This window comes from Lepidochelys kempii, chromosome 7, assembly GCF_965140285.1.
Source record: "Lepidochelys kempii isolate rLepKem1 chromosome 7, rLepKem1.hap1, whole genome shotgun sequence".
NCBI classification, from domain to species: domain Eukaryota; kingdom Metazoa; phylum Chordata; order Testudines; family Cheloniidae; genus Lepidochelys; species Lepidochelys kempii.
Genome location: NC_136386.1, coordinates 117,111,894 through 117,136,089, shown reverse-complemented (window position 1 = coordinate 117,136,089; position 24,196 = coordinate 117,111,894). Strand labels below are relative to the sequence as shown.

At 42.8% G+C, this 24,196-nt stretch overlaps 1 protein-coding gene across 15 annotated transcripts in view; it reads left to right on the top strand.

Moving 5' to 3' along the window:
* Window positions 1-24,196, top strand: part of ADD3 (adducin 3) — a 189,636-nt gene that overhangs the window by 144,982 nt on the left and 20,458 nt on the right. For 14 of the 15 annotated variants that reach the window (XM_073354406.2, XM_073354410.2, XM_073354415.2 and 11 more), the window contains 10 exons: window positions 837-975; window positions 5,563-5,714; window positions 5,867-5,947; window positions 7,491-7,640; window positions 8,716-8,859; window positions 8,949-9,047; window positions 11,392-11,574; window positions 13,642-13,899; window positions 15,185-15,304; window positions 16,608-16,697. In XM_073354406.2, coding sequence (XP_073210507.1) covers window positions 837-975; window positions 5,563-5,714; window positions 5,867-5,947; window positions 7,491-7,640; window positions 8,716-8,859; window positions 8,949-9,047; window positions 11,392-11,574; window positions 13,642-13,899; window positions 15,185-15,304; window positions 16,608-16,697 — 1,416 coding nt within the window. The remainder of the gene's footprint in view (window positions 1-836; window positions 976-5,562; window positions 5,715-5,866; window positions 5,948-7,490; window positions 7,641-8,715; window positions 8,860-8,948; window positions 9,048-11,391; window positions 11,575-13,641; window positions 13,900-15,184; window positions 15,305-16,607; window positions 16,698-24,196) is intronic. The other variant, XM_073354421.2, reaches the window with a different exon arrangement.

Below are 24,196 nucleotides of genomic sequence, written 5' to 3'. Positions count from 1 at the left end.
AGCGCTGTGTCAATGGGAGGGCTTCTCCTGTCGACATAGCTGCCACCTCTCAGGGAGGTGGAGTATCTGTGCCAACAGGAGAAGCTCTCCCATCAGCATAGGTAGCGTCTTCACTAAGTACTACAGCAGCTCAGCCTCATCACTGCAGCTGTGCCGTTGCAATGCTTTATGTGTAAACAAGCCCTTAATCTGACCATTCTATAACTGCAGCAGTTTAATGAGGATTAGAATGAAGATACAGTAAATTTAAGCATAGAAGAGGGGTTGTAACATTGCTGATGGTTTTCAAAATGAGTTTCAATATAAGTGCTATGGGTTTGCCAGAATATTACATATTTTGAGAGAGATACTGAATAGTCCCTACTGTACTGCAGTTATTATGATTGCTCTAGTCAAGTTAGTATTGGTAGGTGTTTTCTTCCATTGTCTTTTAAGTTTCTTTCAAATAAATCAGTTATATAAAATGGCCTCCTCCTGTCCCTAAAGTAACTATATTTTAATAGATTGCCATTCTTGAGTTCATGAACTGCTGAATAGGCTCATAGTTCTGAACTTTTAAGCCATCTCTGGTGAATAGCATGTTCCTGCACAAGGATGGTCTTGTGGAGAAAGCAAAGAACTGGAAAATAGGAGATCTAGGTTCCTTTTTCAGCTGTGCCACAGACTTGCCCTGTGACTGTTAAAGTTTTTCAAAGTGATGAGCAACTAAAATAGGGTCTTATACTGGGAAGTGTTGGTTAACCTTAATAAATAGTGATACCTATACCCTGCCTATAGTAATCATCTCACTACTTTCGAGGAAAGTTTATCATAGTGATTCTCAAATGTTTTTGCAGGCCTTCCGAGAAGACCTGGAATGTCTTATTCAAGAACAGATGAAGAAGGGTCGTAACCCAACTGGACTGCTTGCATTACAACAGATTGCCGATTACATCATGGCAAGCTCTTTTGCAGGTTTCTCTTCATCTCCATTGAGTAAGTGAACAATGTGTATAATTGCCAGTATTTTTCTAAAATTCTGTCTATATTGGGACCTCATCCTTTCAACAGAATTTTTGCCATGGTTTTTTTAATCTGTAAAGCAATACAAATTGTGGTCTTAAATAATTTTACTCTTAAACTTTCTCTGTCTAATATTTGGTATCAGAAAAGTTATAATTTCTAGAAACTGCTTATAGTCAATAAGTTCGCAACTTATTGCACCAAAACTAATACCCAACCTCATTATCATTTTACTATGATTCACATAAATAATAACATGACAACTAACCTAAAAACTTGGCAGCAATTTACCGTAGTACACTTGTCTTTAAAGTTTGATAGGAAGGAGGAACCTGTTCAAATGCATGATTAGATATTACTTTCATGCTCCTGGCAGCTGTTTTTTTAGTAAATAGCAAAGTGTAGTTATTTAAAAAAAAAAGATTCTTGCCAGGATCATGCGATCAAGTTACAGCCTTCACAGAAAAAGTCCTCTGGCTAATTTCCAAGGTTTGTAATCGTTGAAACCTTATTAAAAAGTCATATTCGTGTTAAACATTCATAAGAGTGTCTGAGTGTAATAGACAAATCTGTCTTTCTAGACTGTTCTCTGCATTGCCTGCAGACTTAAAGGTGCAAATGTGATAGCCATTTCATGAAGTGATTTAAGATGTATGGTTGAGAACATAAGAATGAGGATGCTTGTTAGACAGAAATTAAAAGGAACTAAATGCCTGCAAGCAGCATGAGGACTATTTAAAAACACCTTAATAGAGACTCAGACTAAATGTGTATCCCAAATCCAAAGAGACACTGTGGGCCAAAAGAATGCCACCATGGCTAAACAGAATCGAGGCTGTTATTTGCAAAAAGGGATCTTTTAAAACTTCAAGTCAGATCCTAGTAAGTATAATAAGAAGGTCCACAAACTCTGGCATGTTAAGTGTAAAAGAATGTGAGAAGCAACTTGCTAAAGACACAATAAATATTAGTAAGAATATTTTAAGTACATCAGAAGCAGGAAGGCTGCCAAACAGGCAGTGAGACCACTAGACAACGAAGGTGTTAAAGGTTCATTGAAGGAAGACAAGGCCATTGCAGAGAAACTAAACGAATTTTGTGTCTTCACTGCAGAGGATGTGGGGGGAGATACCTAAATCAGAGCTATCCTTTTTGGGTGACAAATCTGAAGTATTGTCCCACATTGATGTGTCAGTAGAGAAGAGGTTTTAGAACAAATGGATAAATTAGACAGTAATACGTCACCCAGGACCAGATGGTATTCACCGAAGAGTTCTTAAGGAACTCAAATGTGAAATTGCAGAACTACTAACTGTAGTATCTAACCTATCAATGAAATCAGCCTCTGTACCAGATGACTGGGAGGTAGCTAATGTAATGCTGATTTTTTCAGTACCAGGCAGATTGATAAAAACAAGGATCTGTACTGGGACCAGTGCTGTTCAACTTATTCATTAATGATCCTGAAAAGTCAACAATGAAGTGGCAAAGTTTACAGACTATACAAAATTATTCAAGGTAGTTAAGTCCAAAGCTGACTGTGAAGAGTTCTCTCATAGACTTTAAGATCAGAAGGGACCATCATGATCATCTAGTCTGACCTGCACATTGCAGGTTATAGAACCTCACCCACCCACTGCTGAAATAGACTACTAACCTCTGCCTGAGTTACTGAAGTCCTCAAATCATGGTTTAAAGACTTTGTTACAGTGAATTCACCATTTACACTGGTTTAAACCTGCAAGTGACCCATGCCCCAAGCTGCAGACGAATGCAAAAAACCTCCAGGGTCTCTGCCAATCTGACTCAGGGGGAAATTCCTTTCCAACCTCAAATATGGTGACCATTTAGACCCTGAGTATGTGGGCAAGAGTTATAGGGGGATCTCAGAAAACTGGGTGACTGGCGGCAACAAAATAGCAAATTGATAAATGCAAAGTAATGCACATAGGTAAAAATAATTCCAACTACAGGTATATAATGATGGGTTCTACATTAGCTGCCACCACTCAAGAAATATCTTGGAGTCATCATGGATAGTTCTCTGAAAATTTCTGCTCTGTGTGCAGCAGTGGTCAAAAAGCTTAACAGTATTTTAGGAACTATAAGAAAAGGGATAGAAAGTATAATGCCACTTGTGACAGGGTTGGGCCAGATGGCTACAGGAGAGTGATAGAAGGCAGATATATTAGCCCCAGGTTAAGCAGGTCCCTTTTCCTTGGGTATGGTAATGGGCAGTTCCAGAACAATCAGGAACTTACTGGAACCAATTAAGGCAGACAGGCTAATTAGGACACCTGGATCCAATTAAGAAGCTGCTAGAATCAATTAAGGCAGGCTACTCAGGGCACCTGGTTTAAAAAGGACCTCACTTCAGTCAGTGTGGAGCACGCAAGGAGCTGAGAGTGAGATGGCGTGCTGCTGGAGGACTGAGGAGTACAAATGCTATCTGGCATCAGGAAGAAAGTCCTGTGGTGAGGATACAGAAGGTGTTGGGAGGAGGCCAGGGAGTTGTAGCTGTCACACAGCTGTTACACAAAACACTATAGACAGCTGTGATCCACAGGGCCCTAGGCTGGAACCCGGAGTGCAGGGCGGGGCTGGGTTCCCCCCATTTCCCCCAAATCCCTATTGGATACAGGAGGAGTTGACCTGGACTGTGGGTCCCACCAGAGGGGAAGGTCCCTGGCCTGTCCCCCGACCCACTAGGTGGACAAGCAGAGACTGTGGGGATTGTTCTCCTTCCTTTTCCCCATGCTGGCCAGTGATGAGGTTAGCTGAGTGAACGGCAGGTTTGAGCCACTAGCAAGAGTGACCAAACTGAGGGCTGCCATGAATCTCTGAGGCAAGCAATAAGCGCAGGACACACCAAGGCAGAGGAGGAACTTTGTCACACACTATATAAATCCAGGGTGCACCCACACCCTGACTACTGTTTCGTTCCAGTCCCCCTATCTCAAAAAAGATATAGTGGAACTGGGAAAGATTCAGATGGTCAACAAAGATGATCACCGGTATGGAACAGCTTCCATATGAGAAGAAACTAAAAAGATTAGGGTTGTTCAATTTAGAAAAGAGATGATGGGGGGGGAATATGATAGAGGTCTATAAAACCAGGAATGGTATGGAATAAATAAATACAGAAGTGTTATTTACCCTTTCCCACAATACAAAAAGAAGGGGTTGCCCAATGACATTAATAGGCAGCAGGTTTAATACAAAGAAGAGGAAGTACTTTTTCACACAGTGCACAATTAACCTGTGAAAACTCATTGCCATGAAACTTTGTGATGGCCAAAAATATAGCTGGGTTCAAAAAAGAACTGGATAAGTTCATGGAGGATAGGTCCATCAGTGGCCATTAGCCAAGATGGTCAGAGATGGAACCCCATGTTCAGGTGACCCTAAACATCTGACTGCCAGAAACAGGGAGTAGAAGACAGGGTAGATCACTCCAACTGCCATGTTCTGTACATTTCCCCCTGAAGCTTTGGTGCTGGCTGCTGTCAGAGACAGGATACTGGACTAGACAGACCATCAGCCTGACCCTGTGTGGCCATTCTTATGTGTTGTGTTTTTAGGGGCCTGATTTTCAGCACTGTGAGCAGTCCCATCTCCCACTGAAATCCAATGGGAGCTGATAATACTCAACACTTCTATTGTGTGGCTTTGGACAAGTCACTTAGGGTCCAATTTAAAAAGTGAGTGGGAGAAAGGAAAATAGAACCCAAATGTCCTGACTACCCGTCCTGTGGACTATCCGCTAAACTAGATGTTCTCAAACTGTTGTCCTTCAAACATTTGTTAGTGGATTCTGAAAAGGTGGCTGGTCATAAGGTACTAACTCTTCTTGTTTCTGTCTGGTAAATCATATTAAAACACAGTATTTAGTATATTTTTAACTTTCCTAGTAGTAACTTTCTGTGTATTCAAATGTTGTAGTTGCCATAGGCATATTATGTATTTGTGAAGGGGAGAAGGAGTGGTCTTACCAGTCATAAACGAGCTAGGAGGTGTCCATGATACAATTTCTCTATTAAAATGTGTTCTGTGCTATTAAACAGTTTGCGAACTTTTGCAGTAGTTCTTATATCCTCCCTCATGACATCCCTAGAACTAACTACAGTGACTCAGAATGAGAAATCTATTCAAATGGCTATTCAAGTTTGCAAAGCCCAATAGGAGTGTTTTCAAACAGCCTGTAAGCCTGATCTTAGCTCAGGAGGTCTTAAAACATTGGAATCTGTCCAGAGCACATTACCTTGAAGCAAAGGATAGTTCAGATCTGAGTGGTACTTCAAAGTAGTCCTCTGTCACTAATTCACCCTTCCTTCCTTCTCTCAAAATTTGGAGACTTTCATAATATTTTAGGGTATGGTATCTAGGGCCTTATATTACAAAGGTTGCTAAGGCAGTTCGAGAAATCACTAAACCTCTGCTGTAAGCGTAGTCTAATGCTATTAGCATTTGGCAGAACTGGGGTTCTATACTACTAATTTAAGTATACTGCTTTTGGAGAATCACAGAGAACTTAATTTACCACTTTTTTTTTTCTTTCAGGCCTTGGAATGGTTACACCCATCAATGACCTACCTGGAATAGACACCACCTCATTTGTTAAGGGAGAAAAACTTACTCGTTGTAAATTAGCCAGCTTGTATAGGTTGGCTGACTTGTTTGGATGGGCACACTTAGCAAATTCCTACATCACAGTGAGTATTTTTAAGAGTAAAACTGATTAGTTGCTTCTTTGTGTTTTTACCTGTATGTTTAAAATTAAACCATACAAAATTAGAATTAATTTTCCAAATGTTATTTAAGTAAATTAAATAATAAATCAGAAATCATTTTTCCTCCTTTTCAGGTAAGAGTAAGCAAAGAACAGGACCACATTCTAATCATTCCAAGAGGTCTGTCTTTTTCTGAAGCTTCAGCCTCCAATTTGGTATGTGCTTCACTTACATTAATAATAATCACAGAGACTTAGATTGTTTCCTGACAGTTTTGCAGCTACTGAAGTAGGATAGTGGCATCAGGTTTTTATTTACCTGTTCCGAAATTCACGTAAAATCATCTAGTGAACAGCAGATTAATTTTTGGGATTATACAATCGTCTGCTCCTGAACACTTCTGTCCAGTTTTTGGATCCACTTTTCACTGCTTTGGTTCCACTAAAGCTTTAATGTTGTCCAGCAAGCTTTTTGTATTTTAGCTGTGCTCCTACCTGGTCCACAAAAGGAAGTCAAATAGAATTTGTCAGCTACTTTATTAATATAACAGCAACCTCTTATCAGTAATATAGTGCTTTGATCTTCAAAGTACTTTGCATGTATTATCCACATGACATCCTTGTCAGGCATGAGACATGTATTATTATCCCCATTTCACAACTGGAAAACAGCAGAGTTAAGTAATTTGTTCGAGGCCAAAAAGGGAATTGGTATAAGGGCTCTTAATTCAGTGTCTAGACTACCAAATTAAGCATCTCATGGTGTGAAAGAACTGAAAAGTTTGTTACCCAAATAGTCATATCTACTGGTGAGTCTTGCTGACAATGTTTAGAAGGGAACCGAAGGTAGGTGGCACAATATGGTCAATTTCCAAAAGCAGAGCCAAAAATATAACCATAAGAACTGGATCTTATATGCTGCTTCTATTGCCTCTGTTACTCTTTCCTACCCACCCCTTAACAGTTTGGAGAGATTTTTTTATTTCCACGACTTTCATTTAAAATGCTTTAATGGCAGTTATTCTGAGATCGAATCTTTGTTTTCACATTAAATTGTATTAAATTTTCAAATTCAAATTTGAGAAATTAGGAGGTTTAATTTATAATATAACACAGTACATTAATAGGGTGTAAAAATATGTAGTTCATCTGAAATGTTCAGTTTTAGCATCTATTGCTCTTAACCATTTTAGTCTGAGCATTTATTTATAGGTATCTGTATGCTAAATATATCTATACAGGTTGTGCTTTGAACAGAAGCTTGTTATTTGAGGTTCTCTTGCAGGCTTTCTACTCCAGTTGAGTCTGCTTGGTGTGCTATACTACCAACTCTTCCTTTAGCTAAGGGGCAGCCAGATCAAAGAGGAATTTCTTTATCTGTTTATCATTATCTAGCCTTTACCTTTTTTAATGGCTATTTCCACCATCTGGCAAGATCTTAAACAGCAGGAGGATTTATATACTTACTCCTGGCTGCCCTAATACTTCTAAGCGTTATTTCACTGATGAATGTGATTTAAAAAAAAAAATCTTAGCTTGTTTAGGAGAGGTCAAACTAAGCACAAGTTTAAGATCGGATATGATCACTGCTAAATTGATTCTGTTTCCTCTCCCCTCTCCTCCCATGATGGTACCTACTGAGCTATAGGTTTTTTGGTTTGGGTTTTTTTGGTTTGTTCTTTTCAGTTGGTTCATGGCCAGTTAGTTATGGCCAACTTACAGTAGTTCCATGAGTTTCCTTTGTTTGATTGTTTTCCAGATTAAATTAAATATTTTAGGAGATGTAGTTGACCAGGGGAGTACCAATCTGAGCATCGACAATGCAGGATTCAGTCCACATGCTGCCATCTACTCCATGCGCCCTGATGTCAGATGTGTGATACACATACACACCCCTGCAACTGCAGCTGTAAGTCTGTACAGTTCCTAACGTGGCCTAAAGAGGAAACAGTTTCAAAATATAAAATATATTAAAGATGTATATTATGAATGTAGATCTAGTGTGTATGGATCAAACTTGCCTCTCCACAGTTTTATACTTGTGTAACTCCATTGACTTCTGTTCAGTTACACCTCTTGACTTACACCAGTGTAAGGGGCTTATTCTTCAAGATCCTGAGTGATCTGAAGGTGCTGAGCACTTTGCTGGAATAAGCCATGCATAAAATGAGTATTGGACCACCTCAGTCAGAGTGAAGGAAGAATATGTACAGTTTCGGCCAACACTTATTTAAAATCATCTCGGTACTACAAAATGTGTTCTAAGTCATGATGTAGATTACACTAATTGCATTTTTAAGAGGTTATATTATAAATGTTCTGGGTATCTCTCAAAAAGTTATAGCTAAACTAGAAGTTCAAAAAAGGGCAAAAATGAGTAAGAGGCTGGACTGAACTAACTAATGAGAGAAACAAGGAGATAAATTTATATAGCTGGCTAGAGATGAGAAAAGGAAGACATAACTGTTTACCAATATTTGAAGTGTGTAAACACCAGGAAGGAAGAAAAATTGTTGAGGGTTGATGTAGAGTGATGGGAATGAAATGAGGAAAAGATGCATTAATATCAATTGCCAGGGAAAACTTGCTTATGGTTTCATCTGTTATGTGGCATAGTCCCCCAAGTGAAGTGGTAGCAGTGCTCTCACCATATTTTAAACTAGACTGGATAAAGCAGTAGAACAGTGCCTACTCCGTATTGAGACTCCTCTTGTCTAGCTAGCATATAGCCAAGACTTCACTATCATTTAAGAATATAGGTGGGACAGAGTGGTTGTGATCCAGAGGTAGAGAACCCATGTACTGGAAAAATACCATTGGGAATAATCTCCCACTCGTATGGTAAACTTCTGGATGACCTAATAGTTCACTTATAACTTTGGAAGACTAACCTGGAAACTTGTGGAACATGGCACTTTTGCACAGAACCCTGGTTTAAATGTTTTTTTTCAGAATCTTAAAAGTGTTCAATTTGTTTGAAACAGGTTTCATCTATGAAGTGTGGTATCCTTCCAATCTCTCAGGAGGCTCTGATTCTGGGAGATGTTGCTTACTACGATTACCAAGGATCTCTTGATGAACAGGAAGAGAGAATTCAGCTTCAGAAGGTTCTTGGGCCAAGTTGCAAGGTAGTCAACCTTTATTCATGTTTTTCTTTAATCATTTGCATGTTCTGTACCAGTTTCTACCATTTAACATTTGTGTTTTCATTCACTAGTTGCTGGTCTTGAGAAATCATGGTGTGGTAGCCTTAGGAGAGACATTAGAGGAGGCCTTTCACTATATTTTCAATGTGCAGCTTGCCTGTGAAATACAGGTAAGAGAGATGATTCGTCGTTATTTAATTTCTGAAGGAAATACTTATGCCATAACGAGTTATTGCAATGGATAGACCTGACTCCATAGGGAGGAAGCTCCATTATTGCAAAGTATTCAACAGAATCTCTGCTATTAGACACAATATTTGTGTAAAACAGGAATAGTCAATAGGCGGATCATGGGCCAAATCTGTACTACCAGACGATTTTGAGTGGACCTCAAAATATTTTTATTTACTTATTATCATTATTATTTTTTTATTTTCTTCTTTGGAATCTTAGCCTTGCAATATCCCAACCAAGAAATTTGGACCTTGACAAAAAATAGACTACCGCAGTGTAGGAGTTCTGTGGAATAAAGAGGAGACTTGTTTCTGTTATAGAATGAAATTAAAAGCATGTTTCTGTTTACTTCCTTGTATGTGCACAATTAGCAATATCAAAACCACTCTGGGTATGAGAGTAAGTTGGTTTAGGCATCATGTGTTGGCTTTGCTGTAGAGCACATTGTGTTTACTTGAATGAGTTTGTCCCATGGGACAGTATCCTTTATTAGAAAGCTGTCTTGTAGTGCAACTGTCAAGGTTCCTTCTCCACTCTGAACTCTAGGGTACAGATGTGGGGACCTGCATGAAAAACCCCTAAGCTGCTTCTTACCAATTTAGGTTAAAAACTTCTCCAAGGTACACACTTTGCCTTGTCCTTGAACCTTATGCTGCCACCACCAAGCATGTTAAACAAAGAACAGGGAAAGAGCCCACTTGGAGGCATCTTCCCCCAAAATATCCCCCCAAGCCCTGTACTCACTTTCCTGGGGAAGGCTTGATAAAAATCCTCACCAATTTGTACAGGTGAACACAGACCCAAACCCTTGGATCTTAAGAACAATGAAAAAGCAATCAGGTTCTTAAAAGAAGAATTTTAATTAAAGAAAAGGTAAAAGAATCACCTCTGTAAAATCAGGATGGTAAATACCTTACAGGGTAATCAGATTCAAAACACAGAGAATCCGTCTAGGCAAAACCTTAAGTTACAAAAAGAGACAAAAGCAGGAATATACATTCCATTCAGCACAGTGTATTTTACCAACCATTAAACAAAAGGAAATCTAACGCATTTCTAGCTAGATTACTTACTAACTAACAGAAGTTCTGAGTCTGCATTCCTGATCTGTTCCTGGCAAAAGCATCACACAGACACAGACCCTTTGTTTCCCCCCCCCAGCTTTGAAAGTAACTTGTCTCCTCATTGGTCATTTTGGTCAGGTGCCAGCGAGGTTATCTTAGCTTCTTAACCCTTTACAGGTGAAAGGGTTTTGCCTCTGGTCAGGAGGGATTTTATAGCACTGTATACAGAAAGGTGGTTACCCTTCCCTTTATTTTTATGACAGCAACATTGCAACATGATACCATTTAATGGAAGTTATTTTGGGGGCCATTAATATTTTGCCAACTAACCTGTTGAAAGCCAGGCAATCTGGGGGGAAATGCAGATGGATCTGTAATATTACAGGGCAAATCTGGAGTCCGTCTTCTCTAAATGCAGATCATCCATGTGAAACTAACAGTGCTTTCCATGGTGGACAGAGTAAACTTCAGGAGCTTGTGTCCAGGGGTGCATACTTGTACACCCCACAGAGCATAGCTCCATAAACGTTCCCTGCAGGGCTGAGCACAGTGACTAGGGCTAACACAGTTAGAAGAGCAGGAAGGTAACAGATCCATCACTCCTTACTCTGCATAGAAATGGGATGCAAAGTCTGTGGGTACCACTAGATCCTCTGTGGTCTGGTTGAAGAATTCCTTCCACCTCTGACCTTGTGGAGATTCACAACGCCCAACTCAGTTACTCGAGCTCAATGTTGGGATGAGAAAAAGAGGATTTTCCACTACAAGCACAAAGCGGAGGAGAATGGTGTATTACTAAATAAATTAAGCAGAATCCAGAAATCACTTGTTAGTGTCTTATTAAGTAATTAATCAGACTTACAGTTGCCTTTCTCGCCAATGGTAGGGTACATCTGTGTCAAGATTAAAGATATTTCTCTGTCTTCTACAGTTAAAAGTACATTGTTGAGCACTTAATAAATAATTGAAGTTTATTGCATTTACTCCTTTTAGAGCCATAATTATTAACTGATACTATCATTCATACAATAGAAATCATTCTCTGCATGTCTTAATGCAGTTGTCATAATTTTAATGAGAAGAAAAGTAACCTGAAAACATAATTGTAGCCAATTTTATGTTTACAATTTTTCCATTAAATTCAGACAAGCTGAGAATTCCACACCCCATAAAATTATCTATAAACAAGCAGATTACTGTGTGTATATTGTTGCAGGTTCATGCATTAGCTGGTGCAGGTGGAATAGACAATCTTCTTATACTAGACCTGCAGAAGTACAAGCCTTTCACACACGCTGTGGCAGCAGCTGGAGGAGGTGGAGTTAATATGGGCTCCCAACAAAAATGGAAAGTTGGGGAACAAGAGTTTGAAGCTCTCATGAGGATGCTAGACAACCTGGTAGGTACACAATTATAACAATACAAATGCAATCCTTGAGAGTTTTGGGTGCCTTTTACTCCTCAACTCTTAGGCCCTAAATCAGGGGTGGGCAAACCTTTTGGCTTGAGGGCTACATCAGAGTTCCAAAACTGTATGGAGGGCCACGTAGGGAAGGCTGTGCCTCCCCAAACCCTAACCCTATCAGCGCCCTCCCAATTCCCGCCCCTTGACTGCCCCCCTCAGAACTCCTCACCCATCCTACCCCCCCTACTCCTTGTCCCCTGACCGGCCCCCTCCTGGGACCTCTTGCCCCTGACTGCTCCGACCCCACCCCCTATCCAACCCCCCGCAAAGCCCCTTTCAGAATGCAGCCCTGCAAACATGGGTGGAGGACTCAGGAGGAGCAGGGGCAGCTGCATAGCTGGAGAGAAGCAGCGGTTTCCCCTTCCAAGCTCCACTACTCTCCGGCCGGCTGCGCAGCCACCCGGTGCTCCTCCTGAGTCCTCTGCCCGTGTTCGCCATACTTCCGCCACCCACACCGCCTGCCTGCTCCCCTGAGGCTGCAGGTGAGCCTCCCTTCCTGCTCTCCCCTGCAGTGCAGCCCCCTCCCGCTCTGGCGGCGCAGCGTGCTGAGGCTGCGGGGGGAGGAGCCGGGGACTAGCCTCCCTGGCCAGGAGCTCAAGGGCCCAGCAGGATGGCCCCACAGGCTGGATGTGGCCCACGGGCTGTAGTTTGCCCACCTCTGCCCTAAGTAAAGGAATTGTCTGTTTTGATTTTCTTTATAAACTTGAAAATGAAATATGTAAATGAAAAGTAGTTTTTATTGAATATTTAATATCTCCCATATCTGAACATTTGATTTAGGACAGAATATATAATATATATTTTTTTTAAATCTTTCTATTTCTGAAGCCTAACACAACAGAATAGTAAGAACTGGTTAAGCTAAAATTTCTGTCAGGACACTGTCACAAAGGTTAATAATTTCTCTGTATAAAGCTGTATTGCTACAACATACATTTTCAATCATCACCTTCGTAAATATACTTGGAAGCTTTCATTTTTATTTTGTTATGAATTGTAGTGTTCGTTTCTAACTTCTATCAGTTTTTATCTCTTTAATTTTTATGGACTTGGAAGAAATGAAGTTCAATACTAATTGTTCAAAATGTAACAAAATATTAATTTCAAATTAAGTTATTTATTGATAAAGTAAAAGCAAAGCAAAAGAGGATACCAGTCGCATATTAGTGTAATGTATTAGACTCAGACATGAATTACACTATGTGCTCAAGCAGGGAGGTTAGATGCCCCCTTGCTTTCCTGTGTGGACTACCTATATCACAGGTCATAACACAGCAACCAGGGTATCTCTCCCCGGGCAATTGTTCCCCCTTTTGCATGGGTGGGCAGGGAGTTGGTAGGCAGGAGTGAGATGTGGGTGGAGCCGGGGCTCCACTGAACATGCTGGCCAACACGGCTCAGCTGGCATGGAGGGGCAGGAAAAGGACTGGTAGAACTTACTTCTTCCTGTCCATCCTCTTACACCCCCACCCCCACCCCCAAATGGAGCAAGGGCTAAGCAGAAATCAGATGATGACTGTAGGTCACCATTTGGTCCCTGCTCTTCTTCTGTGCTGCCCCTTACTCAGGGCAGAATTCTAGAGGTCAGTTTAGCTCAAATTATATTGTTACTTTCCATCAGAAGGGAAATGTTATCTTTGTTGGCTCTTGAATGGAGGAAGGAATTGACCATTATAAACTTCTATAGATTATTCTTAATCTTTCCAGATTGCACTGTTCATAAGAGAAGTGGAAAGACTGTCAAATATGTGAAAAACTGCAGTTATATGAATTTTTGACTGTCTGCTATGATGCTGACTATAAAGGGTTTTTTATAAATCAATAAATGAAAAATATTTTGGAAAAGGATACCCCAAATCTCTTGCTTGGATGAGTGCAGATAGTTCATTTAATACATACACAGTGGTACAAAATTGCCATAGTTTCCTATTCTTTGGGCATTATTGGTTGATCTCTCTCTCTTTTTTTTTTTTTTTTTTTTTTTTTTTTTAACCTTCTCAGGGATACAGAACTGGCTATGCTTACAGGCAACCTCTAGTCAGAGAAAAACCCAGGCACAAGAGTGATGTTGAGATCCCAGCCACTGTGACTGCCTTTTCTTTCGAAGATGATACAGTTCCACTTTCCCCTCTCAAATTCCTAGCACAAAGACAACAGCGAGAAAAGACAAGATGGCTGAACTCTCCAAATACATACTTAAAAGTGAATGTGCCTGAGGAGTCTTGGAATGGAGAGACTAGTCCCAGAACTAAGATAACGGTAGGAAGCTATTTTTGATAGTCGGCTTGTTCTTACTCTACCTGAGAGAAAGTGAATTCTGCAGAGTTTATATCACTAAATCTGGTCCACTTACAAAATCTTTTTTAGCTGGATCATCTAATTAGTTAAAAGCTAGCAAACAAGAAGGTAGGCTTGTCTGAGATTGAATGTGGGAAAAGCTGCTGCACTGAGATGCCCTTTCTGTTTGGGGGAATTCTGGTGATAGAAAAAGGGATAGCTTTGTTCTCCACTCTTTGATTGATTTTCCTCTTCCTTATTGGTTCTTGTAATGGGAGCTTTTTTGTTGTTGCACTGCATCTAGCATGCAAAGAATTACCCATGAATCAATGGCAGTGTCTCTCATTTCCCCCCCTCTATGTGGGGGCCTCTCCATCCCCACAGGAGCGCTATTTTTTTCCAAGCTAAATCAATTCCTCCGTGCTTGTTGGGTCTAGGTCACTGTCACTATCTCTGTTCAAAGATAACTGATCAGGACTTTCTTTAGAGCCCATTAATGCCACCTGTTAACATATGTCTCTGAATGATGTGCAGGACTTCCTTCTCCCAGGACTAAGTGTGTCGCCTCCACCACATTCCCAACGAGCTAGGGGAGAGATCAAGTCTCTTGCAAAGCGGTGCCTAGTAGAGGTATCCCATTTGCTATACACCTGATCCCAGTTGCATAAAAGATTAAAAGCAGCAGCACCACCACCTGCTGGTAGTTAACCAATTTCACTGTTCCTTTAGTTTGATAGATATACCATCAATGGCAGGCTTATATTAAACTTTGCTTAAAAAGAAAAAATCCCAATACGAAACCTGCAATTAGCAGAGATAGGAGACTATAATACAAATAGAGTAACAGGGAGAGAGAACTAATTCTGGAGCCATTAGATGCTGCATTAATGGAATAAAAAGTTCAGTGGTCTTTATCCCTTTTATACAGGATTTTTGGTAAAAGCAATTCTTTCTAAACATAATCGTATTAATATAATTTTGTAGTTCTGTATCATTTTTCAAGTGAGCTTTTCAATTTTTTACAGTCATTTAGTTAACCTGCCTTGTGTGGATATCGTGAGGTAAGTATTACATCCATTTACAAGTTTGTAAACTGGGGCACAGAACAGTTTAATAAATTGGCAATGATCTCTTAGTGAGTGACTAGCAAAGCTGCTAATAAAATCCAGGAGTCCTTGTTCCTCCTCCTAACCACTAAACCATGCTCTTTCCAATGGCCACATTCTCCCCCTTTTTTCCAACTAACATCTAGACATTTTTCTTTAAGTGGATGAAAGCTGAAGACTCCTCCAAGATTAGTGGAGGAACTCCAATCAAAATTGAAGATCCTAACCAATTTGTGCCTCTAAATACAAACCCAAGTGACGTGTTAGAAAAGAGGAATAAGGTAAGAAAGGATTAATGAAGAAATCTGTAACAATACCTTGAGTTGTTTACAGGTACCAGATATATTCTAAGTCGGCCGTCAAGTGATCATTAGAAACAGTAATAAAGTGGTTTACAGAAAGCATCCTAGCTTTACCAAAATGTTTTTTTAAGTTCCACATGCTATTGGAATTGAATAATAAAACTTGTATTATAATACCTTGATTATAATACTTTGCTGGATGATCAGCAGTTACGCTAGGAATGACAGATCGGAGATGGCCCCAAACTGTAGCACTTGGCTTAGCACAAAACTTAGTGGAAGTTTGAATCTAGATCTGAACTGAACAGCTCTGACCCATCTCTCTATGTTGTAGGTGCCCTTTCTCAAAAGACTGCAGAAATACTCATTAAAATGTTGCATAGGTAGTTTCTGGGAATTAATATGTATTTTAAATGTACATAACTAATAAATATCATGAATGTGAAAAGCAGCCATTTTCAGAAAGCTGACCTGAACTCCACCCCAGGCTTGATTATTTTGCTAGACATGTAATGCTGTTTCTGTGAAATTATGGGATTTACTTACTTGGAGTCTTTTAGGGGTTAAAGGGCCATACTACCATCCCTGAGAACTGAATATGATTGAGAAGGAGCAACTCCCTTCCTCAAAAAGGATAAATAGAACAATGCCCTGTAATCACTCAGACATTAATTTAGACTACTGTTATCAGTCCCAGACACTAAGTTTTCTCTTCCCAGGCGGATTCACAAGCCTTACTGTCCCAGAGAGTTGGGCTAGAGTCCTGGGGTGGTTTTTTGTTTGTTTTTTTCGTTAGTTAAATACTGACAGTGTGCATCATGGCCGTGTAGACAGGGCTGCTGGTTGAGGAAAGGAGCAATTTATTCAAGTGGGGCAAATTCTATCAATACTGCTGTGACCACACGTGGTATTGACCCATTGGCAACTGAGCCTGTGTGATTCTACCTCACAGGGAGGAAGGCAGATTCAAATGGTGTGCAGTCCCTCTGCAGAGCTCACTTCCACCGGGGTCCCATACATGGTGTCTCACAACGGGTGCAGATGGCTGGGGTTGGGACCAGGGTAAATCTTTAGTGGTGCTGAAGTGGAGTCATAGGATCAGCAGGTACTGTGCAGTCAGAGGCAGGGGGCACCTTATCCCAGAGTAAAGCAATACGAAGTCCAGTGCTCCAGTTGTGCTCCATTGCCCAATACGTTGGCCGTACAAAGTTGATGGTGAGAAAGGGGTTTGCTATATAGGTACAATAGATGCTTCAAATAAAGTTTGTCTTTTTCCGTATAGATTCGTGAGCAAAACCGATATGACTTAAAGACAGCAGGACCACAGTCTCAATTACTTGCTGGGATTGTTGTGGATAAAAAGCCTAGTCCAGTAAGTGTACATCATGACTTGGGTTTAATTCACTGCCTTAAATGGGTTCTTTCAATCTTTCTGTCAGACTTGAAGGCTTGGTCTTCTCTTTTTAAATGTTTTTTGTTAAATGTGACATACTATATCGGGGAGATATTTTAGTCATTCACAATACAAGTTTTTATCTACAATGTTTAAAAAAAAATACATTTGGGAGGCTTCTAGTTATTCAGGCTTTGTCTACACCTAAAACACTACAGCAACACAGCATTGCAGCTATGCTGCTATAGTGCTTCAGTGTAGACTCTCACTACAGCAACAGGAGAGGTTAATCCTCTTCCCCGAGAGGTGGTAGCTAGGTCAATGGAGAACTACTCATAGCTCCTAATAGGACTGTGAAACTCATTGCCATAGGACATCATTCAGGCCAAGAATTTAGCAAGATTCAGATAGGGATTGCACACTTACATAGCTAAAAAGAGTATGCAATGTTCTAGCTAATGCTAACAAGAAAAATTTTGGAAGAGAGCTAAAAACTCATGTTTCAGGATTTAAGACTGTCCCTAACTACTAGTGATTAGGATGAATCCTTCATGGTGGGACAGTGTGATGGGTTCCCCAGCATACAACTGGGACTGTGGGCCTGTTGAGCCCTCTGTCCCACCAATCTGGGGTATCCCTCTCACCCTGTGATGTTGGTAAGATACAAACCTCTGGCCGGCACTGCTCTCTCACAGACATCCACAGGCAGGGACTCACCCAACTGAGTTACATGAATGCTTCTCCCAGCCACTCATGACCCAACCAATAGAGAGGCTCCAGCCAATTCTTCCCAGCCTCACTCCCCGCCACAACTTACCACCTGGAAACACGTCTGGAGGATAAAGACTTTAAACTGGGGAGGGTGGTGGCAGTTCCAGCCTGTGTATTGAAGATCTGTGACCCATTTGTACCATTTGTCAAGGAGCGGCACTGCTTGATTCAAATCCTACTCAGTTTGTAGAACTCAGGCTGTGAATTTATTTTATTTCTTAGATAACTAACTTTGATCTCTGTGCTTGGTACTTATAATCTCTTAAAATCTGTCTTTCTGTAGTTAATAAATCTGTTCTATATTTTACCTAAAGCAGTGTGTTTTGGTTGAAGTGCTTGGGAAATCTCAGCTCAGTTTACAAAAGCTAGGGTGTGCCCTCTCCACACGGAGGGAGGGGCAGACTGCGTAATGAACTTACATTGGCCAGGCTTCTGACCAGTGCAGGGCTGGGGGGCAGGGGGGCAGGAATTGGCTGGAGCCTCTATTGTTGGTTCATGAGTGGTTGGCAAAGTGTTCATGTAACTCAATCAGGTGTGTCACTGCCTGTGGATGTCTGTAAATGCAGAACCTGTCGGAGATTTGTAGCTTGGCAACAGCATCACAGAATGAGAGGGATACCCCAGGTTTGGGGGACACAGAGCTCAGTGGTCCCACAGTTCAAGTTGCACCCTGGGCACCCCATCACAGATATATTGCCCGTCTTTGGCCTACTTTAGGGTTTCTTCAACCTTCCTCTGAAGCATCTGGTGTTGGACCCTGTCAGAGAGAGAATATTGGACTACATGGAATGTTTGGCAATTCCTATGTCCTTATGAACTCAAACTAATTTCACGGGGAGGTTCTGAATGGTAGAAAGCTTCAACATCTTGTTCTTTTTCCTCTCTCAATTGATTTACTTTACAGGGCTAATCAGTTTACTCTTGATGACAAAGAATAACCCCCTTTACTCCTAGGGGAATTCTGCGCCCTGTGGGAAGTGTAGAATTCATACCTTGCGCAGATTTCTTGGCTGCCCTGTAGAAAAATGGGGAAGCAAAGATATCTGTGGGGAACATATGCCCCTTCCGCAGCAGTATCCATTTGGTGTTCAACTTCTTACTGCCTTCTATTTGGATATGGGACCCCCTCATATCCTTGCTACTCATACGTACCTGTCAGAAGCTCAACACTAGTAACCAGTCTAGCTGGAGGGGCTACCTGTCAGCAATGTGGCAGCGAAGTGCAGCAGGCCAGGATCCAGACTGGAGGACTCTTTTGCAGAAATAGGTCCAAATCTCCTCCTCGGGGAGTGAATAATTTTTACTGATGCGGCTTTTAAGAGCTCACATGATCTACATAAACAGATGGAAAATGTGAGCTCTTAAAATGAGATGGAAAACTAACATTAGATACACTTGTATTCTAACCAAGTGCATAGATAGTGCGAGCAGCTATTTTTTTTTTTTGCATGGTCACTTTTCACTTGATCAAAACAGCATAGATGCGTAGCTCTCCATTAGCCTGGGTACAATGACTTTGTTTTAGGGTGGTAGTTTTCTTTTCACTTTTTTATAACTAAATTTATAAACCAGTCAGACCCAGAAATAGAAAGCTGTAGTACATATTAGTAATTTATTATCCTGCTAACCATATTTGTAGCTATTAGCAATGTGATAAATTACAACATTGGCCTAATTCATGTAAAATTAGCCACACTAGAAATCATCTCTCAATTTTGTATTAGTTGTTCCCAATATATATATTTTTAATACAGTTACAATAAAAACTATTTATGGAATCTCCATCATTAGGGATTTTTAAGAGCAGGCTGGACAAACACCTGTCAGGGATGGTCTAGATAATACTTAGTCCTGCCGTGAGTGCAGTGGACTGGACTACATGACCTCTCGAGGTCCCTTCCAGTTCTGTAATTCTATTCTATGATTCTGTTTGCAACAATGTATATGATTAAGTATTTGTAAATGTGTGATGTCTAGTTTGTTCTTGCTAGTTCTTATTTTCGTATATGTATGTGTGTTGTATATTTATCTTTTAATAATTCTTTTCCACCTGTAACTTCTGTGATAGCAAAAAGAGTGTGAGATTAAAATGAGTAAGACTCACATAATCATATTCAACTGTAGTAAAGAAATTTCATGAATCATAGAAGATTAGGGTTGGAAGAGACCTCAGGAGGCTGTCTAGTCCAACCCCCTGCTCAAAGCAGGACCAACCCCAACTAAATCATACCAGCCAGGGCTTTGTCAAGTCGGGCCTTAAAAACCTCTAAGGAAGGAGATTCCACCACACCGCATTCCAGTGCTTCACCACCCTCCTAGTGAAAAAGTTTTTCCTAATATCCAACCTAAACCTCCCCCACTGCAACTTGAGACCATTACTGCTTGTTCTGTCATCTGCTACCACTGAGAACAGTCTAGATCCATCCTCTTTGGAACCCCCTTTCAGATAGTTGAAGGCTGCTATCAAATCCCCCCTCACTCTTCTCTTCTGCAGACTAAATAAGCCCAGTTCCCTCAGCCTCTCCTCGTAAGTCATGTGCCCCAGCCCCCTAATCATTTCCGTTGCCCTCTGCTGGACTCTCTCCAATTTGTCCACATCCTTTCAGTAATTGGGGGCCCAAAACTGGAGGCAGTACTCCAGATGTGGCCTCACCAGTGCCGAATAAAGGGGAATAATCACGTCCATTGGTCTGCTGGCAATGCTCCTACTAATGCAGCCCAGTATGCCGTTAGCCTTCTTGACAACAAGGGCACACTGTTGACTCATATATCCAGCTTCTCATCCACTGTAATCCTCAGGTCCTTTTCTGCAGAACTGCTGCTTAGCCAGTCAGTCCCCAGCCTGTAGCAGTGCATGGGATTCTTCCGTCCTAAGTGCAGAACTCTGCACTTGTCCTTGTTGAACCTCCTCAGATTTCTTTTGGCCCAATCCTCCAATTTGTGTAGGTCACTCTGGACCCTGTCCCTACCCTACAGCAGCGTGTCTACCTCTCCCCCCAGCTTAGTGTCGTCCGCAAAATTTATGAGGGTGCAATCCATCCCATCATCCAGATCATTAATGAAGATGTTGAACAAGACTAACCCCTGGGACACTGCTCTTGATGCCGGCTGCCAACTAGACATCAAGCCGTTGATCACTACCCGTTGAGCCCAACAATCTAGTCAGCTTTCTATCCACCATTCATCCAATCCATACTTTTTTAACTTGCTGGCAAGAATACTGTAGGAGACCATATCAAAAGCTTTGCTAAAGTCAAGTTATTCTTCGAGTGATTGTTCACGTCCATTCCAATTAGGTGTGCGCGTGCCGCGTGCACGGATGTCGGAACTTTTTTCCCTTAGGAGCTCCCGTCAGGGCGGCAGAGGAGCCCCCTGGAGTGGTGCCCTCATGGCGGTGTCTATAGTACCCTGCTGGTCCGACCCCCCTTCAGTTCCTTCTTACCGTCCGTGGCGGCACTGGAACGTTCTCTCTCTCTCTCGCTTGCAAGTGATCCCTTAGCCTTTCAGTCTTCTAGGTAGAGTTGTTCTTAGATAGTTATCAGTTAGTTAAATACCATTGTATTCAGGTGTCTGGAAGCTAGTTCCAGCACCAGCCTTGGGCTGCGGTGCATGCAACAAGCCCCGGGTTTCAAAGCTTGCACCACGTGCCACAAGTCTATGCCTAACCACGACCCTCACGACTCGTGTCTCCAGTATCTGGGAGAGGCTCATCAGGCAGACCACTGCAAAATCTCCAAGGCCTTCAAGCCGTGCACCAAGGAAGAAATAGACTTCCTCCTTAAGCAGTTGCTTATGAAGGCCGCATTACAACCACCAGCCCCAGACCGTCTAGCACCTCCCCCAGCTTCCTCGGTGCGAAGTGCCCTGGCATCTGTGCGTGATCTGGCACCGCCCAGGCACCATAAATCATCGGCACCGACATGGCACGGCCAACCTTGGCACTGGTCGACCTTTCCGGCACCAACTAAGCATCACAAGAAAGGGGAAGGAGGGTGCTCTCCCCAAAGAGCCGCTAAGCAACTCAAAGAAGCTCCCAGCACGCAAAGACAGATTGCGGGCCCGAGCCAGGAACTGGCACCGTTGACTCCGGCACCGCAGGCCCCATTGAGTCCGGTACCCAGCAAATTTAGTGCCGACGAACGTCTGGAGGAGGTCCTGGAACACCCGTCCACCCCTGACACTTTCGAGGCAGCGAAAGACCTCATTGAGCTGTTGGTGCCAAACCCCCTCCCATACAGGGAGAAGCCTCTGGCACCACCAAAGAGGGTGCTATCCAGAGGGAAGCCGGGAATGGTGTGCTGCTCGAGGTCACCATCTTGGCACCACTCACGGCACTGTTCCCGTTCAAGCTCGGCATCCCGCTACTCCCCGGCACCCATGACCCAGAGCGAAGTTATGGCACCGGAGGTGAACCTGCCAGCCTTACCTGCGGCGACTATACGCCGATCCACAATGCTATCGGTCGCCTGGCACCGGAGCACGGCACCGACAACCTCACCAGCTCGGAGTGAGAAGCACCGGTCCTGGACCCAAGACTCCAGGTACCGTTTGCGGTCCCAGGCAGGCAGGCACCGCTCCACGGCACCCTACGGCCACTCAATGTTTGGCACTGCCCTGGTCCTCTCCATCAGCATCCTACGGCTCCGAGGCCGACTCCGGTTGCTCCAGCTGTAGCAGATGTCAGACTGTGGCCAGCAGAGAATCCCACTTGGCACGGCAGCCACAGTGGCCTCCTCCGAGTCAGTGGCCCTTCTGGACCCTATGGGCCTAACTATCAGCAGTAGGGCACCATATCCAGAGCCTCCAGGTCCAGGCACTCCATGCATCGCCATTCCAGGTCGCCACACAGACATGCATCAAGGTCAATGGAGAACACTCTCCCCAGGCCGCCCCGGACGCCCAAGAGCAACCAGCAATGCCAGGCCCGAGCCTGTGCCAAGCAGTGCAACACCTAAAGTGGTGTCAGCCCCGTCAGGCCCTGTGGTGACCCAGGCCTATGGGGACACACAGGAGGGTCTACATGAGGACAACCAACAGCACTTCACTTCCTCCTCTTCCCCAGATGAGGCTGTGGTGGGTATGTCAGCCTCAGGACTGCCACCAATCGACCACAGGGCTCACCAGGAGCTGCTCCGCAGAATCGCCCTCAATATGGACCTTCAGGTGGAAGAAACAGTTGAGCAGGAGGATCTGACAGTGGTCATCCTGGCTCCCGAGGGTCCCTCAAGAGTCGCCCTCCCTCGCATAAAGACCTACAGTCGAACTACATCACTATATGGCAGACCCCGGCCTCAATCACGCCGACAGTCAAGGAGGTAGAAAGGAAATACTTGGCCCCTTCCAGGGGCTACGAGTTCCTATTCTGCCATCTTACTCCCTACTCCCTAGTCGTTTCGGCAGTCAACAAGAAGGAATGACATGGCCAACGAGCCTCAGCCCCAAAGGCCAAGGAGGCCAAATGTTTGGACCTATTCAGTAGAAAAGTCTACTCCTCCGGGGGCCTTCAGCTACACATAGCCAAGCAGCAGGCGATCCTTAATAGACATAACTTCAACTCTTGGATGACTGCATCCAAGTTTAAGGATCGCCTGCCCTAGGACTCGCACTCTGAGTTTGCTGCGTTGCTCGAGGAAGGAAAGGCGGTAGCTAAGACTTTGCTACAAGCCTCCCTCGATTCAGCTGACTCGGCGGCCAGAACCATTGCTTCGGGGGTGGTCATACGATGCTCAGCGTGGCTCCAGGCATCTGGCCTCCCTCCAGAGGTCCAGAACACCCTCTAAGACCTCCCCTTCGAGGGCTCGGGCCTTTTCTCAGAGTTCTACATAGAGCGCACAAAACCTTTCCACAAATCAACCCAGTTGTTCGTTGCCATAGCTGACAGAACAAAGGGCCTTCCTGTCTCGGCGCAACGCATATTGTCCTGGATCACAGACTGCATTCATACGTGCTACGAGCTGGCCAAGGTCCCAGCGCCAGCGATTGCGGCCCATTCAACTGGAGTGCAGGCATCTTCAGCTGCCTTTCTGGCTCAGGTCCCCATCCAGGAGATCTGCAAAGCAGCCACCTGGTCTTCAGTGCACACATTTACAGCCCACTATGCTGTTAACCAACAGGCCAGAGAGGTTGGTCAGGCATGATTTTCCCTTGGTGAATCCATGTTGACTGTTCCTGATCACCTTCCTCTCCTCCAGGTGCTTCAAAATGGATTCCTTGAGGACCTGCTCCATGATTTTTCAAGGGACTGAGGTGAGGCTGACCGGTCTGTAGTTCCCCGGATTCTCCTTCTTCCCTTTTTTAAAGATGGGCACTACATTAGCCTTTTTTCAACTGTCTGGGACCTCCCCCGATCATCATGAGTTTTCAGAGGTAATGGCCAATGGCTCTGCAATCACATCAGCCAACATCCTCAGATGCATTAGATCCGGACCCATGAACTTGGGCATTTCCAGCTTTTCTAAATAGTCCTTAACCAATTCTTTCACCAATGAGATGAACTTTGTCAATAAAATCAGATTTACTTCTGTCCACTATCTATAGTAATTCATTTGTAAATTGGATAATTAACTTAGAACCATGTATCAATTGACCATGTTTAGGAGCAAGAAGGACTTCCAATTCTGTGGTGATAATTTCTTACCTCCTTGCACACATACCTCTGATTTTTCTTTAGCATAATTGTATTTATTTCTGAATTATACAGATGGCCC